The sequence below is a fragment of the Leucoraja erinacea genome, chromosome 5, assembly GCF_028641065.1.
Source record: "Leucoraja erinacea ecotype New England chromosome 5, Leri_hhj_1, whole genome shotgun sequence".
In the NCBI taxonomy this organism is placed as follows: domain Eukaryota; kingdom Metazoa; phylum Chordata; class Chondrichthyes; order Rajiformes; family Rajidae; genus Leucoraja; species Leucoraja erinaceus.
Window position 1 is genome coordinate 59,758,103 of NC_073381.1, and position 19,969 is coordinate 59,778,071.

At 40.6% G+C, this 19,969-nt stretch overlaps 1 protein-coding gene and 1 non-coding gene across 3 annotated transcripts in view; one reads left to right on the plus strand and one right to left on the minus strand.

Moving 5' to 3' along the window:
- Positions 1-13,467, plus strand: part of mcm9 (minichromosome maintenance 9 homologous recombination repair factor) — a 52,894-nt gene extending 39,427 nt beyond the window's left edge. Inside the window, exons 8-12 of one of the 2 annotated variants that reach the window (XM_055635749.1) lie at positions 1,092-1,294; positions 1,461-1,664; positions 4,125-4,207; positions 4,498-4,643; positions 6,483-13,467. In XM_055635749.1, coding sequence (XP_055491724.1) covers positions 1,092-1,294; positions 1,461-1,664; positions 4,125-4,207; positions 4,498-4,643; positions 6,483-7,974 — 2,128 coding nt within the window. In that variant the 3' untranslated portion in view covers positions 7,975-13,467. The remainder of the gene's footprint in view (positions 1-1,091; positions 1,295-1,460; positions 1,665-4,124; positions 4,208-4,497; positions 4,644-6,482) is intronic. The other variant, XM_055635748.1, reaches the window with a different exon arrangement.
- Positions 3,942-4,014, minus strand: trnak-cuu (transfer RNA lysine (anticodon CUU)). Its single transcript has one exon. It is a non-coding gene; the product is annotated as a tRNA-Lys (tRNA).
- Positions 13,468-19,969: the final 6,502 nt, after the last annotated feature.

The following is a 19,969-nucleotide window of genomic DNA, read 5'->3' on the forward strand; positions in this document are numbered from 1 at the left end:
CACTTGCGTAGATGATGCAGCTTTGCGCGGTATCACAAATCAGATCATATTTTAGGAAAATAATGTAATGTGGTGAGGGGACGGGTCGTCTGCATGGTAATTTAGTTAAATCAAAAGGTTGTTACTTACCTCAAGTAGCTCTTCCTTGCACCTCGTCTCAATTGTTCAGTACCTAAATTTCTCAGCATAATTCCTGAGAGGATCGAGGCAATTAGTTCTCCAGTTCTGGGAAGACCGATGTCAAACTGCAATTGGAATGAATGCAAGTCTGGTGCATCCGTGTTTGTGCTCTGTTATACAGGATCTCATGCAGGTAGTTCTGCAATGATGCAATAGTTGCATACCTGAGAAATCTCATGTTGTGGAAGAATAATTGTGCTAATGTGGAAAATGGTGTCGGGGGCTAGATGATTTCAGTCTTGCATTACTAGGTTTGTATCCCCCCTTGCAGGATTTTCAAAAATAAAAGTTTATTTTTAAATAGCTAAGTTTACTTCTGTTAGTGCAAGCTAAAAATACTGAAAGCAGTATGTTGCATTTGTTGAATAGTGTATCATTGCACAACTATCACTAAAAGTCAGTTTCAGCAGCCAGCAGTGGTGAAGCTTTTGGACCATGTTTTTAAGAGAGCATGGCACTTGCTCGCTGTGGGGAGGTTAAATAAAACACTTTCTTCTTGAACACTTCACTTCCTGAACTTTTTTGTTTGCAAGGCAGCTTTTCTTCTGTTTGTCAATTTCCAAAGTGACTTTTAACTAGTTATTTTGTTGTTGATTTAAATAATGTTACGACCAATTCAGCCTGTGAAATTGAAATAATTTTATCGAATTCATCAATTGTGATATATCCAGTTCGGGCCATGGAAATGCGTGATACAGCAGAGCAGTGACAAAAATAAAATCAATAGGTTCACACAAAATTGGCGGCATTTTTAAGGACACTGTATGCTGTTGTTTCTATGTGATAAGCATCAGGTGAATAAAGGTTTGGTGCTGCCATTATAATTACTATTAATACGAGTGTTAAAATTGTTATTAGTATTTTTCCCATGCAATATTCTAATATAAAACTGACCATCTTTCTATGTTTAGACTAGTGTGCAAGCTGAACACTAGGACCACTGTACTGGCAGCTACTAATCCAAAAGGCCAGTATGATCCCAATGAATCTATCACTGTAAATACAGCTCTTGCTAGCCCATTGCTGAGCAGATTTGACCTTGTTTTGGTGCTTCTGGATACCAAAAATGAAGAATGGGACAAAGTAATTGCTTCATTTATTCTGGAAAACAAAGGTATTTAAGGTCAACAAGCATTTTTTATTTACCGTTTTGTGAATTTTTAAATATCCCTTTAGGCTTATGAAACATGAAATGCCTCAAGGTTGCATAAAAGTTTGTTTTAATTATAGAACGATATATCCTTTCCTAAAACGATATATCCTTTCCTAAAACCATTTAGCGTGTCCAACTGTCTCTAACAATTTGTGGAGCATGGAGAAGATGAAAACCTACTTCTGTCTCGTCAAGACTTTTCAACCTAAGATTTCCGAAGAAGCAAATAAAATCCTTGTGAAATATTACCAAGTGCAACGTCAAAGTGGGTTCAGAAATGCAGCAAGAACCACAATACGTATGCTTGAGAGCTTGGTACGTTTAGCTGAAGGTAAGCAGTCTTTAGATTTTTAATGATCAAAATGGATATTATGGATTTACTTTAATACTAATAAAATTCCAAGAATTGGCCGTACTTATTAGGTGCCTGGAGTGTTCCTATAAAAATTATTAGCCCCTAAATGATAGAGGAAAAAATTAATAGGAACATGATTTTCACACAAAGGATGGTGGGTGTTCAGAACAAGCTGCCAGATGAAGTAGTTGAAGCAGGTAGTAATGTTTTAGAAAAATGTATGCAGGAAAGATTTAGAGAAACATGGGGTGGATGGGGAAACTTGATCGGCATGGATAAGCTGGTCCGAAGAGCCTGTTTCCATGCGATATGGTTCTGTGTTTGTGGTCGATGGAAAATCAAGGATCCATCTGTGGAGGGAGGTTCAAAGACCAAGATCCAGGAGTATGCAGATGAGTTTAGTTGAAATTATGATGTTGAAGACCAAACTATAGTCAATAAGTAGGTGTACTTGTTATCCAAATGTTCCAGAGATGGGTTTTGGTCACGGGGGATGGCATCTGTTGTGGACCTGCTACAGCTGTAGGCGAATTACAGTGGATCAAGGCTTTCTGGGAGGGTGGAGTTGATGCGTGCAGTAACTCATACTGAATTGATGCGTGGCCCTCATACTGAAAAGTTGGAGGCCCCTGATCTAGAGTAAAGAAATATGTCTGTCAAGGTGGTGTGAAATTAAGAGATGGGAGTCTGGAAGCAGCCAGGAACCATGATAGATTTTTTTTTAAACCGAAAACTATGGAAACACTGGGGAAATGGGCACACATTTAATGTTTCGGGTCTTCGACCCTTTGCCAGTGCTTTTGTATTTTTTTTCCTTTATGAATCAATACTTTATAGTCACGTGCGACAAGTCACAGTGAAACCTTTACTTTCAAACCCTAGGTATGCAAATAGTCACCACATAAAGGGTCCTTTGTTCTTTCCCCCCCCCCCCCCCCCCCCCCCTCATGGCGGTCCCTCCCACGCTGGGTCTTCCTTTGTTCCTCCCCCGACAGTGGCGTCCTCACTCCCACGTGGTCCGTCCTCGTTCGTCCGTCGGCGTCTTCATCGACCACCCCACTGACCTCCACTATCAACGCCAGGTCCCTTCCGTGGCGTGACCCAGGCCCCAGGGGTAGTCCGTGGGCCCCACGTCCGACTTCTTTGCAGCCTCCTGGGAGGCATCAATTTGCAGCTGTAGTTTATTGATTGCCATGGGATCCTGTAGGTTATGTAGGTCCACACCTGGAGTATTGCGTCCAGATTTGGTCTCCTAATCTGAGGAAAGACATTCTTGCCATAGAGGGAGTACAGAGAAGGTTCACCAAACTGATTCCTGGGATGACAGGACTTTCATATAAAGAAAGACTGGATAGACTCGGCTTGTACTCGCTAGAATTTAGAAGATTGAGGGGGGATCTTATAGAAACGTACAAAATTCTTAAGGGGTTGGACAGGCTAGATGCAGGAAGATTGTTCCCGATGTTGGGGAAGTCCAGAACGGGGTCACAGTTTAAGGATAAGGGGGAAATCTTTTAGGACCGAGATGAGAAAAAAAAATTCACACAAAGTGTGGTGAGTCTGTGGAATTCTCTGCCACAGAAAGTAATTGAGGCCAGTTCATTGGCTATATTTAAGAGGGAGTTAGATGTGGCCCTTGTGGCTAAAGGGATCAGGGGGTATGGAGAGAAGGCAGGTACAGGATACTGAGTTGGATGATCAGCCATGATCATATTGAATGGCGGTGCAGGCTCGAAGGGCCGAATGGCCTCCTCCTGCACCTATTTTCTATATTTCTATGTACACTTCAGCTGTAGTTCATGGGTGGCAGAGGGAAAAGATATTTAAACTGTTGGATTAAGTACTAGTTAGTTGGACCACTTATTTTTCTTGTAATAAGCTTCCACATTTGAGTTCATTATTTGTCCATATCCCAAAGCTTCACAGGAGTAATGGGACATATGCAGCAGTTCTTGAGTTTCTTGAGTTAAATGTTTGATTAGATATGTTTTAATAATTGAAAATACATTTAAACAGAAAGGTTGCAAAAATAAAGACAACAAATCCCTTAAAGACTAGTTTTAAATTCAAAATAATGAGTAAAGATCTTATTTTCCCAGTGTAATCAGATGTTGTTCGTAGGCTTGATTTTTATAAAGAGAGCAGAGAGAAGCAATTTAGTCCCCCTCTGACTCAGCTTCAACTCAATGGTTAGATGGTTCTTTATGTCACAAATTTTTGCACCTGTTGCCATACTTTGGAGCCAAAGAGTAACGCCCAACGTGGGGCTCGAACCCACGACCCTGAGATTAAGAGTCTCATGCTCTACCGACTGAGCTAGCCGGGCTGTGTCACAATTGCCTGCTGTTATTTGTAGGTTTATTTCAATTCAGTGTATAGATTTTTTTTTTAATCTGTCTACTGCTGCCTGCCAATTTTTGTAAATTTGTGTTTTAGCTCATGCAAGACTAATGTTTAGGGATAAAGTAACTGTTGAAGATGCCATCACAGTAATCTCTGTAATGGAGTCATCCATGCAGGTATGTATTGCTGAAAAAAACATTTTATTTTGAAATGAGAATTAAATCCAACATCTCATGTACAGCTGAAGGAGTGAAGTTGGACGTTTAGCACATTATATCAAGAGATACACGCAAAAATAAAAAATAAAATAATTTCGATTGAGTCCACAGGAAATATTTTGCTTTTGTATTTTTAATAATATATTGAACTAATTTTATCACGTGCACAAATAATTGACGTAAGCTAATTGAATGTGAAATTAGTCTTTTTGTGACTTTGGTTTGCTTTTTTTCCCCCTTATTTCCAGGGAGGTGCTCTTCTCGGTGGTGTGAACGCATTGCACACGTCCTTTCCAGCAAACACAATTGAGCAATACAAAATGCAGTGTGAATTGCTGTTGGACAGACTGGGCCTAAATGATCTTCTCCGTCAAGAACTGCAGAGACTTGACAGGTAAAAAAGTTGCACAAGCTCACTGGGGTCCGCTGCCTGGAATACTACAAAGTATTGTAGGATAATGCATTGTAGTATAATAGTACTGAGGAATACTACAAAGGTTTACTTTAATTATACTTGTAGGGTAATAAATGTGATCATTTTTATTGAAGAAACATCACCGTTATCAGAGTTGGGTGGATTCATTGATTATTTAGACAAATTATTTCATTATTGACACTTTAGTTGTTGCTAAACATTACGAGAATGTTGAACTGCAAATTGAACTGACAATTGAACCCTTCCCTTCCCCCCCCCCCTACAGATGCTACTCAACCCAGTTTCCTGAGATCCTCTCAGTTTAATTTTATTATAGATTCCAGCATCTTGTGCCTCCATAAGTGGTAATTGTAATGTGCAATTAACCCCCTACTTGCTGATTACTTTACTGGGAGCAGTGCAACTTTGTCCAGCCGGTTTACGACATTGATTTGAGCAATTGGGTAGGGCTGACTACATGATTGTCTACAAGAATCAGCAAGGGAGCAATATTGTGAAGGCTGCCTCATTGAAGCAAAGATGCCAGAGTTGTATCTCAACTAAGACATTGGAAATGTGAAATGGAGCTTGGAGATGCATTGCAATGTGGTCTCTGCTCACCAGGGAATCTTTGGAATGCTTGCAATACTTGCATGAGGGAGTTTTTAAATTGTTTCAATGTATTAGTGCAGGCATGCAGTGTAACTTCGAACAGATCTGCACGGGATTAGATGAAGTTAAAGTTTTCAATTGGGGACAGAGCATTAAATGTTTATTAGGAAACCTCAATAGGGATTTTGACCTTTCAGTGCACAAAGAGCAATAGCCACGACATTTACACTAATCAGGGACGTAAGGCACTGGTCAGACTGCATTTGGAGTATTGTGAGCAGTTCTGGGCCCCATTATCTGAGGAGGGATATTTTGGCAATGGAGAGGGTCCAGAGGAGGTATACTGGAATAATCGGATTAACGCATGGCTCTGGCGATGTGACGAATAAACTTGACTTGACTTGGCCTGTACTCACTGGAGTTTAGGATGGGGGGGGGGGGGGGGGGGGGGGGGGGGGGGGGGGGGGGGGGGTGAAATTGAAACTTACTGAATAATGAAAGGCGTGGATAGTGGATGCAGAGAGGATGTTTACACTGGTGGGAGAGTCCAGGACCAGAGGGCACAGCCTCGGAATAAAACGATGTACCTTTAGTAAGAAGATGAGGAAGAATTTCTTTAGCCAGATAGTGGTGAGTCTGTCATTCATTGCCACAAAGGGCTATGGAGGCCAAGTCTTTGGGTATTTTTAAAAGCGCAGATTGATAGGTGAGTTGTAAGTGTATCAAATGTTACTGGCAGAAGGCAGGAGAATGGGGTTGAAAGAGAATGATAGATCAGCCATGATTGAATGGCAGAGGAGAATCGATGAGTTGAATGGCCTAATTTTGCTCATATTACTTAAGAACTAATTAATTGAGATCCCATTTCATTTCATTTAAATTGAGGAATAAACCCTACCCGAGTCTGTTTCTTTTACCCAGCTCATGGCTGATTATCCCACTTCTACCACAGCTTCCCCTCTTGTCCTGCACATTGATTTGAACATTGCATCAGATATGTAAATAAGGCGATTTTGTTCTGCTAACTTTAACACATGAGAGCTTTTAAAAACTGAAGTAATCAAAGAGATGGATCTAGACTTCATATCATGTTTAGCGGGTGATTAGAGAGGGTAGTTGTGGCTTTTCATCAAAAAATAATTTCTGTAGATGATGACATTTCTGTGGATTAAATATTTTTCATAATTTAATTTGTATTTTCAATAGCATTCAGAATGGAGACGAACAGCATCCACCAAATGGATGTACAAACTCAAGTGATGCATTTTCTGAAGCTGCTCCTGATTCAAGAACTGATGGACTGAATCCCATTGCTCAGGATGTTGATCAAACAGATGGTGATCTCACCTGGTTTGATGACTTTCAAAGCAAAACTCATGAAAAGGGGCCAGAAAGAGAGGGGAATGTAACAGCTGAATCCTGCATACTCAAACTAACATCAGGGAATTCTTATCAGCATTCTTTTTCTAAATTAAATACCAGACCCCAGCCAATAAAAAGTACAGAGCAAGTGGCAACAACTAGTAATTCCAGCAATATTTCACCACCTCTAGGTGTGTGTGGTGCAAATAACATGCAGTCTGCTGGTTTAGCCATTGAGAATTCAGAAGCTGAAAGAAGAACTGGCACGGATCACATGAAAAGACGGACAAATGTTGAAATCCATGATTCCTCAAACACATCGAATTCTGCTGTCACTGTTCGGGTGTCCAAAAAGCTACATGCTTCCCGGGTTTCACAGAGTGGAATGTTGTTCAAAAGTAAAGAAGCTTTTAACGAAAGTAATTTATCTGAATCAAGTGAACCCAGTGCACTTCTGAATCTGGACGACTCCAGCTCATCTGATGGTACTTCAGGCCAATGTGCTTCACCTGGGCTCCAAGCTGAAGCAAATAAGAAAATAAAACCACCAGGAACAAAGCATACTTTACGGGCTAGTGATGCCTTTCCTCTCCAGCCTGAAACTAGTGGGGATTCTAACATCCTATTGACCAAACTAAAGACATTTGTATTCAAGCCAAAGCAAAAACTAAGCCATTCAACTGCAGCTAAATCTACTTCCGAACCCTCTGCCCCGTTCTCTGATCATACAGAATTGAATAACGAATTGACACATGCTTTTGAGCAGCCATCCCAAGCCAGTAACCATACAGAAATTCCCCGAATATTACAAAGCTGCGCCTCTAACAGTAATCTCTTGCATAAAAAAGCAAGCAAAGGAACATTGGTTGCTAATTGCAGCGGTACAGAACCATCACTTGATCTGCAGAAGAGTCTCAGTAACAAACACACGGGTAAGATGCAAAAGGTGGCACTGGATAAATCAAAACCTCCAATTCCTACAGAACTGATAACAGAGCAAGAGGGCAGTGGAAGTTCAGCTCTGACGGGCCAGGTGAAGGTGTCCTCCAGTACTTTAGCAAAGCTTGCTTGTTTCTCTTTTAGTCCATCCCCTGACAAGAAAAGTGAAAAGATTACAGATCAAAGGGAAGTATCGGTTGCGAAGCAGAAAAATATGGTACAAAATAATGCTACTGAGTCTGGGATGCTGTCCAGAAAAAGGAAGACCTTTGGATTTGCATCAACTAGCACCACAGCAGCGACAATGGGTAGATATCTCTTCTCTGCTGATGAATTGGAAGATGATTGTATTCTGGATTTTGACTGGAATGAAGAAAGAAAAAAACCCAAAACTTAATTGTGCAGGCGCACCTGCGTAGCTTTTTAAAAATAAAAGTTTTGTACTTTGTGATAAACCTATGCACCGATTTAAACAGAGCTAACATGCACAACATTTTTTAAATTGCTGGCTTTAAAACAGTCGATTCGATGATAAAGTATTAGCTGTGATGTAAGGAGAGACTAATAAAAGAAAATGTCACAATTTGTCCTTGACAAATGAGAATACTGGATGTGTTATGTTGAAAAAATGGAAAGGTAAAATATGAACTGAGTTTCATGTGCTATCCACTGAGAGTAGTTGAGTATTGGTAGGAAGGAAAAATGCTGCAATGAAAAAATGAAGGAAGAATGCCTTTCTCTCGTTTTGGAAACTTTCCTTCACTGCAAGTCATTCAGTCACACTCAGCGAATTACAGATCATTGTGTCTATAGATATATTATCGTGAAAGATTATAAATGAATACAACTTTCTTGATGTCTATTAAAAGGACACTTAATCAACAGGTGAAGCATTGCAACTAATTGTTACATTCTTGCTATGTATCTTTATTTAACATTGAACAATACAACACAGAAACAGGCCCTTCAGCCCACAATATCTGTGTCAGTCATGATATCAAGTTAAACTAATCTCTGCCTGCATGTGATCCATATCTCTATAATCCCTGCATGTCCACCGATCTAAAGCCTCCTTTTTTGCTGCAATTATTTGAAGTAGTAAATAGTAGGGCAGACAAAGGAGAGTCAGTAGATGTTGTATACCTAGATTTTCAGAAAGCCTTTGATAATGTGCCGCATGTGAGGCTGTTAAGACGAGGGCCCATGGTATCAAAGGGCAGAAACTGGCATGTATAGCAGGTTGGCTGGATGGTAGAAGGCAAAGAGTGGCAATAAAAGGGACTTTTTCTGGTTGGCTGCCAGTGACTAGTGGAGTGCCACAGGTCTCGGTGCTGGGGCCGCTGCTCGTCACGTTGTATATTGATTTGGATGAGGGGACTGAAGGTTTTGTGGCCAAGTTTGCGGATGATATGAAAATAGGTGGAGGGGTAGGTAGCATAGAGAAAGCAGGGTGCAGAAGAACTTGGACAGGTTGGGAGAGTGAGTGGAGAAGTCACAGATGGAATATAGTGTTGCAAAGTGTGGAGTACTGCATTTTGGTAGTAGGAATAAAGGTGAAGATTACTTTCTAAATGGGGAGATAATCCAGAAATTGGAGGTGCAAAGGGACTTGGGAGTGCTGATGCAGGGTAACCATAAAGTTAATCCGCAAGTCAAATCAGTAGTAAAGAAAGCTAACGCAATGCTAGCATTTAATTCACGAGAACTTGCATACAAAAACAGGGATGTGATGCTGAGGTTCTACATGGCGCTGGTCATAGACACATAGACAATAGGGGCAGGAATAGGCCATTAGGCCCTTCGAGCCAGCGAAGGGCCAAATGTGATCAATAATAATAATCATCATTCAAATAATAATCTGCCTTCTTGTTCTTGCCACCAAAGTGGATAACCTCACACTTATCCACATTATACTGCATCGGTCAGGCATATGCCCACTCGCCCAACCTGTCCAAGTCACCCTGCATCCTCTTCACAGTTCACACTGCCACCCAGCTTTGTGTCATCTGCAAATTTACTTTTAATTCCTTCATCTAAATCATTAATGTATATTGTAAATAGTTGTGGTCCCAGCACAGAGCCGTGCGGTACCCCACTAGTCAGGCCTGCCTTTCTGAAAGGGACCCATTAATTCCTATTTGTTTCCTGGCTGCCGACAAATTTTCTATCCATGTCAAAACCCTACCCCCAATACCATGTGCTCTAATTTTGCCCACTAATCTGTGTGCGAATTTATCAAAGGTTATCTGAAAGTCCAGGTACACTACATCCACTGGCTCTCCCTTGAATATTTTTCTTGTGACATCCTCAAAAAATTCCAGAAGATTAGTCAAGCATGACTTCCCCTTCATAAATCCATGCTGACTTAGATCGATCCTGTTACTGCTATCCAAATGCATCTTTACATCTTTAATAATCTAAAATAGACTCCAGCATCTTCCCCACCAGGCTCTGGTATATAATTCCCTGCTTTCTCTCTCCCTCCTTTCTTAAAAAGTGGGATAACATTAGCTACCCTCCAATCCACTGGAACTGATCCAATATTTATAGAACATTGGAAAATGATCACCAATGCGTCCACAATTTAGAGCTACCTCCTTGAGTACCCTGGGATGCAGATCATCCGGCCCTGGGGATTTATCAGCCTTCAGTCCCATCAGTCTACCCAACACCATTTTCTGACTAATGTGAATTTCCCTCAGTTGTACCTCCGTCAACCTAGGTCCTCTGTCCCCTAGTACACCTGGGAAATTGTTTGTGTCTTCCTTAGTGAAGACAGAACCAAAGTACCTGTTCAACTCATCTGCCATTTCCTTGCTCCCCATAATAAATTCACCTGGTTCTGTCTTCAAGGGACACACATTTGTCTTAACTTTGTTTCTTCATCACATACCTAAAGAAGCTTTTACTATCCTCTTTTATATTCTTGGCTAGCTTATCTTCGCACTTCATCTTTTCTCCCCGTATTGCCTTTTTAGTTACCTTCTGTTGATCTTTAAAAGTTTCCCAATCCTCTGGCATCCCGCTCATTTTTGCTATGTTATATGTCTTCTCTTATTTTAACTAGAGTCCTTGACTTCCCTTGTCTGCCACGACTGCCTCTTACACCCCTTAAAATCTTTCTTCCTCTTTGGAATGAAATGATCCTGCATCTTCTGGATTATTTCCAGAAATACCTGCCATTGCTGTTCCACTATTTCCCAAGGTCCCTTTCCAGTCAACTTTGGTAAGCTCCTCCCTCATGCCTCCATAGTCCCCATTGTTCAACTGCAATACTGCACTTCTGATTTTATCTCTCCCTCTCAAATTGCAGATTAAAACTGATCATATTATGGTCACTGACTCCTAATGGTTCCTTTACCTTGAATTTACTTTAAAAATCTGGTTCATTACACAACACTACATCCAGAATTGCCTTCTGCCTGGTAGTCTCCAGTCCAACTGCTCTAAGAATCCATCTCGCAGGCACTCTACAAACTTCCTTAATTGGGGTTCAGTGCCAACCTGATTTTCCCAGTCTACCTGTATGTTGAAATCTCCCATAACCACCGTAGTATTACCTTTGTTACATGCCAATTTTAAGTCCTGATGCAACTTACACCCTATATCCAGGTTACTGTTTGGTGGCCTGTAGATAACTCCCATTAGGGTCTTTTTACCCTTAACATTTCTCAGTTTTATCCACAATGACTACATCTGATTCTATGTCACCCCTCGCAAGGGACTGAATTTAATTCCTTACCAACAGAGCTACCCCACCCCCTCTGCCCACCTGTCTGTCTTTTCGATAGGACATATACCCCTGAATATTCAGTTCCCAGCTCTGATCCTCTGGCAGCCATGTCTCTGTAATTCCTACAATGTCATACTTACCAATCTCTATCTGAGCCTCAAGCTCATCCACTTTATTTCTTATACTTCACGCCTTCATATACAACACTTTTAATTCAGTATTCACCTCCCCTCTCACACCGGTTCCTATTTCACCTGACCTTACTCTCTTATCCCTTCTTGAACTTTGTCCCATTAATTTGGGAGTCTTTCGTAACTTTTCCTGCACTCTCTTTCACTTTAATTCCATCCTTATACTTCCAATTTGTCAACCCCTTCCCCCCGCTATTTAGTTTAAACCCACCCGTGTAGCACTAGCAAACCTGCAAATCAGGCCGCATTTGGAATATTGTGAGCAATTATGGGCACCATATCTGAGGAAGGATGTGCTGGCTCTGGAGAGGGTCCAGAGGAGGTTTACAAGAATGATCCCAGGAAGGACAAGGTAGGTTAACACACGATGGGCGTTTGATAGTGCTGGGCCCATATTTGCTGGAGTTTAGAAGAATGAGGGGGGACCTCATTGAAAAGTACAGAATAGTGAACGGTTTGGATAGAGTGGATGTGGAGAGGATGTTTCCACTAGTGGGAGGTCATAGCCTCGGAATTAAAGGATGTTCTTTTAGAAAGAAGATGGAGGAATTTCTTTAGTTAGAGGGAGGTGAATCTGTGGAATTCTTTGCCACAGAAGGCTATGGAGGCAAAGTCTGGTTCTATTTAAGACAAAGATAGATAGATTCTTGATTAGTATGGGTGTCAGAGGTTATTGGGAAAAGGCAGGAGAATGGGGTTAGGAGGGCATGATTGAATGGCGGAGTAGACTTGATGGGCCATGATGGAATGGCGGAGTAGACTTGATGGGCCGAATGGCCTAATTCTATCAATTATGATCTTATGATCTCCTTAAACAACATTTGTTCTTTAACTTGAGAACCATCTTTAAGCCACACCCTGTCGGAGATTATTGCCTTGATCCTCACCTCCCCTCCCCCACCTTCTGCAATTTTCTGCAATCTCCCCTTCCCAGTTCTTTTGAAGGATCTCAGACCTGAAACATTCATACCGTTACTCTTTCCAAAAATGCTGCCTGACCAGCTGAGTGCATTTTCAGTTTTCACTTAACATTTCTAGCATCCGCAGTTTTAAAATATATTAAATTACTCCAAATCACCAGGCTGCTCCAATGGTAATATTGAGATAATTAGTAATCCAAAGTGAGTCATGTGAGTCACACATCATTAGTTTTATTTGGTGAGTTGCTTTCACTTATTAACCCATGTATTTATTCTCAGGCTGCAGTGAGGCAAACTCCTAGGAATAGAAGGTAAGGCAGCAAGACCTTGAAAACACAAATTAATCAGTGCTAATGGAATCAGCCACAGATCACAGGGACTAACAAGAAAGACTGATTTGATTTCTGGATGGAATTCTGGATGCATGAGTGGTTCAAGTTATGGAGGCAAAAGGTGTCAGTTGACATTTCTGGTTGAGACCCTGCATCAGGACTGGGAGGAAATGGGAAAGATTGATTTGAAAGGGGAGTGAGATTGAGGTTGGAACTAGATAGGGAGCAGATGATGGGCAGGTGGAACCAGGTGGAGGAGTGGGATGGAACAGATGTTGGAAGGTGATGAGTGGCGATGGATGGGGAAGGGATGACGGGAAATTAGAAACTGTTGTTGGGAGGGACCGGTGAGTGTGAGAGGAGAGCTCTGGAGGTGTGGGTTACTTGAAATTAGAAAATTCAATATTCATACTATTGTGTTGTGAGCTGCCCGTGGAATTTTCCATGTGATTCCAAATTGTGTTTGGCATCTCTGTAGTCAGGTAGAAGGCCAAGGACTGACTGATCAGTGTGGAAATGGGAAGGATGATTTAAAATTACATAGACTGGAAGTGAGTTGGCCATTGAGCATCATACAGGTGTACCACAAAGCACTCGGCTTGTCTGCACTTGTTTTCACCAATGCAGAGAAGGCCACATCATAAGCACCAGATGTAGCTGGACCACTGTCTCATCTCAAAGGGCTACATAGATCACTGGGTGGTGGTGAGGAGGGGAGGTGAATGGTCAGGTGTTACACTTATGGTGGCAGTGGGCAACACCAGGAAATGGGTGGGGGGAGCCAGGGAATCCTGAAGAGAACAGTCCCTGTAGAAAGCAGATATGAGAGTGAGGAGGAGAAGATCTGACTGATGGAAGAATCCTGTTAAATCTCTATACACTTCCATCCCCCATCAGGAAGGTTTTGGAGCTCTCTTTCTTTCTTGAACAAATACTCAACCAGTTTCCCTCCACTGCTTCACTGACACTCCCAACACTTTGGCAGATGTTTCCCCTGCCCTCAACAACATTCAATGACTACCATTTTCTGCAGATCGACGTGATACCCATGGACACTTGCTTGGGACATGGTTGTGCATGTTGTTTTTCATGGCTATGTGGAATAGTTCACGTCCCATATTCCAGCACACACACCTCCTCTCTCTCTCTTCCCCCCCCCCCCCCCCCCCCCCCCCCAAATAAAAATGTTTTCTCTGATACACGGACAATGCATTGTTGCTGCCTTCTGCATTAGCGCAGAGCTTATCAATTTCATCATCTTCCGCATCAACTCCACCTTGACCTCAAATTCCACTGGACACTGCCCCCCTCCCAACCTGTCTTCTATAAAGATGCTATCCCTTGTTTCCTCAATTTCTACATCTCTGCCTCATCTGTTCTCAAGCTCCTACTTTGAAGCTTCTGAAATATATTTCTGCTTGCATGGCTTCTCCATCTGCCTTGATGGACCATTTGCATGCATTTCCTCCATTTTTGATGTTTGCAGTCACCACCACCCAGTGGACTGAGACCCCACCTCTCCCCGGGCAGAACAGTGACACCTGCCCCATCTACAATGATTCAACATAGTTGACCTTAAAAGGGCCTATTCACTCCTTTGGTACCCTTTTGTTCTTCATATACATGTAGATCTCCTTGGATCACATATTGCTACATGAGTGGTGGACTCAATGTAATATGATATAGCCATCATAATTGAATAAATTATCTATTTTAGTTCAAAAGGAGTAAATGTCAAGTACTTTGTCAACTTTGTTTTATAATGCCTTTACTGCTTAAAATTGCATTTTTTTTGCCAGATGGTTAGGGCTTGGTGAAATTACTAACAATAGAGATTTATTCCCCTTAAGTGTTTTCTCTAAACGTGATTTAATGATGTTTTTTTAATTTTAATTGGTTTCTCGTGCCATTATATCTCCAAGGACTAAAATAAACTGATAACATAGGGAAGGACTCCAATTAGTTTCGAAGGTACAAAATGCTGGAGTAACTCAGCGGGTGAAGCAGCATCTCTGGAGAGAAGGAATGGGCAACATTTTGGGTCGAGACCCTTCTTCAGACTAATTCTCCAATTAGTTTCTATGTGAATTACACACTGGTGCTCAGATAACTAGACCAGAACTATAATCCGATTTCCTGTCTAAACTGATAGTATTCCAGATATTTCAAAATTCTCCACAAACTATCTCCAACTAATTATTTGTGTTTTTTGTTTGTCTTTATTTGTGAAATGGCTTCTTGGGCCAATTAGTTGTATTATCCAGGCTACTGCTGCAGTTTGCTCTCTTAAGTTTTCAGGCATTTACAGTAGATGTCCACAAAGCCCAACCACATTTGTGATTTAATTTCAAATGCATGTTGACCCATATCTTAGTCTGGCCACAATTCGCACTCAAATGAAGGATAAACACATTTTATTTTGCAAATACGTAATTAGAATTAAGCAATTTAAATGCATGCACATTTGAAGAAAATGGTGAAAAGATGGAAATTATTTTAGAAATATATCATGGATGGTGTGTTGTAATGTTTAACTTGCAAACTGTGTGCTTCTTTCTCAATGATAGTTGCATCATAACAGTGTATAAAACATTTGGAATTTGAAATTTATATAGATCCCATCAGTTTCCCTTTGGGAAATTAGTTCTTTTCGCTACTGTGTCTAAATTACTTTGACACAATCAATGAGTCCCAAAGTTACAATCTTTAGAAGCCTGGAAAATAGGAGTCTGCTCTGCCATTCAGACTGACTGATCATCCAAATATAGCCTCCTATTTCTGCTTCGCCTCCACATTGATCTTTTTAGCCATTAGAACTGTATCTAATTCCTTTGTGAATACATTTGACAATTTGGCCACAGCTGCCAGAGAACTTCACAGGCTCATCATTCTTTGCGTAAAGATATTTCTCCTCATGTCAGTCTTAAATGGCTGTGATGTCCGAGTTCTGAACTCCTCACCACCACTTTCCTTCCTACATTCAACTTGCCTAAACCCATCACGATATTATAAGCGTTATTGGCATGCTCTGTTATTCGTCTGAATTCCACCCAAAATAAATCCAGCTAAATTCCAGTGATCTGAGTTCCACTAAATTACATTTAATTGAAACTAAACGAGACGTGGAAATCTGTAAAGTTTGAGGATGCCGGTTAACATTTCAATGCATAAATCACACAAACAAGTTTTAAAATACTGAATTAGAAATCAATGTAAAATGGAGAAAGTGAACTAAAAGTAAAACTTTTTTGACCCCAATGGGAAACGGACTCAAATTTTGACAGACACTCTAACCCTCAACGGGATTATATTGCAGCTGGCTTAAATTACGTCTGCAACGTGGAAACTCTACTCCAGTCCAATCCTCTAGCTTTGCAAGTTAGCGAGTATCTTATTCTAAAGCAAGGTTGGTGAATATGCTATACTGGATCTAGTCTCTCAAAAGTACAAAATAATTTCTACCATTTCCAGTAGAAACAATTCCAAATATATTTGGTGGGTTTGCCAATAATCTGTAAAAATGACCTACTTTGGATACCATTCCAATTCTGCTCGTAAATATATATATTTTTAAACTTAGAAAAATCCCAATTTTTTTTTGGCTAACAAACTGACTTCATTTAAAAAAAATATTTTAACAAATGTATGGATAGAATCATGCAGCACGGAAACAGTCCCTTTGGCCCAACTTGGCCATGCCTACAGATGTGCCCCATCTACATTATTCACACGTCCACAGTCTACCATGGGGAAACATATCAAATGCCTTGCTGAAGTCCATGTAGACAATGTCTACAGCTCTGCCCTCATCAACTTTTTTTGATCACATCTTAAAATACTCATTCAGAAGGCATGATCTCCCACATACAGAATCACAATGACTATCCCTAATTAGCCTGTCTATCCAAATGCATATATATCTTATCCCTCAGAATCCTCTCCAGTAACTTGTCTATGACAGGTGTTAGGCTTACCGGTCTTAAGTTCCTAGGCTTTTCCTTGCAGCCCTTCTTAAATAGAGGCACAACTTTAGCCATTCACCTGTCTTCTGATACCTCACCCGTGTCCAATGATGATATGTATATTTCAGCCAGGCAAGTATATTTCAGCAACCTGCTATTACTTCTCTGGCTTCCCACAGTGCTGTTGGGACATCCAGAACCTCTTCGACCATAATACAGACTGCCCTCAAGACAACTCCATTAGCTGCTCCAAGTTCTCCAGTCTTCATGTCTTTCTCCATGGCAAAAACAAAGGGGAAACACTCATTGATGACCTTGCCCATCTCTTGGAGCTCCACGCTTTTGGTTTCAGAGGGGTCCTATTCTCTCTGTAATTACCCTCTTTCCTTAAATGTGCATTAAAATCTCTTTGGATTTTTCTAAAATCTATCTGCCAGAGCCATCCCCTTTTTTGCCATCCCAATTTCCTTCTTAAGAAGGCTTCTCAGTTCCCCAAACCCCTCCAGGGATACTCTTGTTCCCAGCTGCCTATACCTGTCCCATGCTTCTTTCTTTTCCGTGACCAGAGCCTCAATTTTTTTTTGTCATTCAAGTTCCCTTACTGCCACCTGCCTTGCTCTTCATTCTAACAGGAACATGCATGCCATGAACTCTAGTCAGCACACCTTTTAAAAATCCCACTTTTCTAGCATATCTTTGCCTGCAAACAACCTACTCCAATCAAGTTTCTGTCTTGTACCATGAAAGTTGGCCTTAACGTTACTACATTGCGTACGATTTGTTGGCCTCAACTGTGGAGGAGAAAGAGGGAGAGATTGGATTTTATTGCCTTCCATCACAGTGAGAAATGTGGGAAGCCGCAGTGGTGGATGTTTATGGGAAATGTTATTTTGTGTGGTTGTATGTCTTACTGCTTTTCACTTGGTGTGGTCGTATGGTAACTTGAATTTCACTGTACTTTATGGTACATGTGACAACAAACACATCTTGAATCTTTTGAATCTTGAATCTTGATTAATCCCTTCAACCATGTAGTACAAGTCTGCTCTCTGGATCTTTCCCTACATGTTATACTTGAGTTTGGCTTGAGTATATTTATGTATGGCATTATCTAATTTGTGTGGATAGCATGCAAAACAAAACTTCACTGTTCCATGTAAGGCGTCACGGTGGCGCAGCCCTAGAGACCAGGATTCGATCCTGACAACAGGTGCTGTCTGTCCGTATGAAGTTTGTACATTCTCCCCATAACCATGTGGGTTTTTTTACTGGGTGCTCCGGTTTCCTCCCACATCAAGGACATACAGGGTTGTCTGTTAATTGGCTTTGATTAAATTATAAATTGTCCCAAGTGTGTACGATAGTGCTGGTGTACGGGGTGATCGCTGGTCGGCCTAGACTTGGTGGGCTGAAGGGCCTGTTTCCACACTGTATCTCTTATCTAAACTAAATCTGGGTACAAATACACTTAAGCTTAATCTCCCACTCAACCCACATTCGGAATTACAGTCCAGTGTGTCATTAAGGCAGAGAAGAAATGGAAATAAAGACACTTTCACCTTTCGCTACAGCTGCAGGCACAGCTGCAAACCGTTCACATAACTCGTAATCAACTAACAGCAGGATATGGAACATGAACTTGTGCCAATATGTACTGTAAAAGACATCATTGTGCACATTTGCAGCATAATCAGCAATTGATCGAGGGATGATTTATCCACTGGTGTTAAAATTTAAAATAAAATATTGCTGATGCTGGAATTCTGAAATAAAACAGAATGCTGGAAATATCCATTTAAAATGCTAACCCTGTTTCTCTCACCGTTGATGCTGCCTGACCTGAGGAGTATTTTTGTATTTTATATTTTTAATGATATTGTTGATATTTCCAAGCTAAATAGTCTATTCATTATCTCCATGTTATCCAGTGTTGTTCCATCTATGTTTCTGTCTGAACTAAGCAAATGTCAGCATTGGTGCATGTCACTGGCAATAAGGGTTGTTCACCGGACAAAATCTAAATCTGATACAATCAGTAACATATCTAATTGTACAATCAGAACAACTAGTGATGAGACATATTCCCAATTAAAGACCACCTGTTTTCTAACCAGCTTAGACAAATGTATTTCTCTTCCACTTTTAAGAGTTCCAAGTGAAATGTTTTTCAATAATTTCAAACAGTTATCAATAGCCAAAAATTAACTCCAAACATTATCAATTAACTGATATTGATTGACTGCCTCTAGCCATTTTAAAATTGTCAATGCTTTAATTTAATTCCAAGAGACCAATTCCTCAGACTTGATGATCTGAATTTGTATTATTAAATCATGTCTCCTTAATTCAGTGGTCCACATAGTACATTTTGCAGACCACAGTCTTGCTGCAGGGATAACGCAGCTGGTTTTCATAGTGCGATTTTGGGAGGGGGCAGTGTGCTCATACGACCATTGTAGAGACTACGCAAACTTCAATTAGTTTCACATTTGACTACAATTACAGTCTTGTGTATAATGGAGACCTTCCCAAGTGGTTCTAATTCCATGGTTCACAAGTGTTAGAAAAGTTGTTTCCCAATTAATACATGTTGACCAACCACAAGGCACCAATCAGGATACAGTTTCCTGTGGCCATTGGCGGGAAGCTGAAAGTGTTTCCATTGCAAAACAAAGTAGATTCAGCATTCTCCTTCATTCTCCATGATGCAGTAAATAAGTGCGTACAGGAAAAAAAAACTGATGAATTCAGAAATAATGAAAGTTGCAGCAGCAGAAACATTTTGGGATACATCAGCAGTAACTTTGATAAACTGAACTCAGCTGTTGGAGATGATGTGAGACTCGTGTCAGATGGACCAAATAAAGGCAATGCTTTTTGAGTTGATCATTTTGGATTTTTTATAACATATTCACATAGACCCCATGTATTCTGTAAGTGGATTGTGTTTTTGTATCATTTTAGAGATTTGCTTTACTCCCCTAATTTAGCTAAACTTTATCAATCCCCAGAATTTACCCTTTTCTAAATGGAAACTCTCAGGCCATTACACTTGTTTCTCCCTCGAAGAGCTGTCTGCATTTTTCATTTTACAGAGTTTCTCAATGTTGATGATTTTGATATAACACTGATAAATGGACATTAAACATTAGAATACAGTAAAATATCTTCGCTATTTAAAATAAATGAGGTGCTCACTTTCCCTGGAAGCTTAATGCATTGATTCACTCAGTTTGTATAAGTGCCTAAATGTC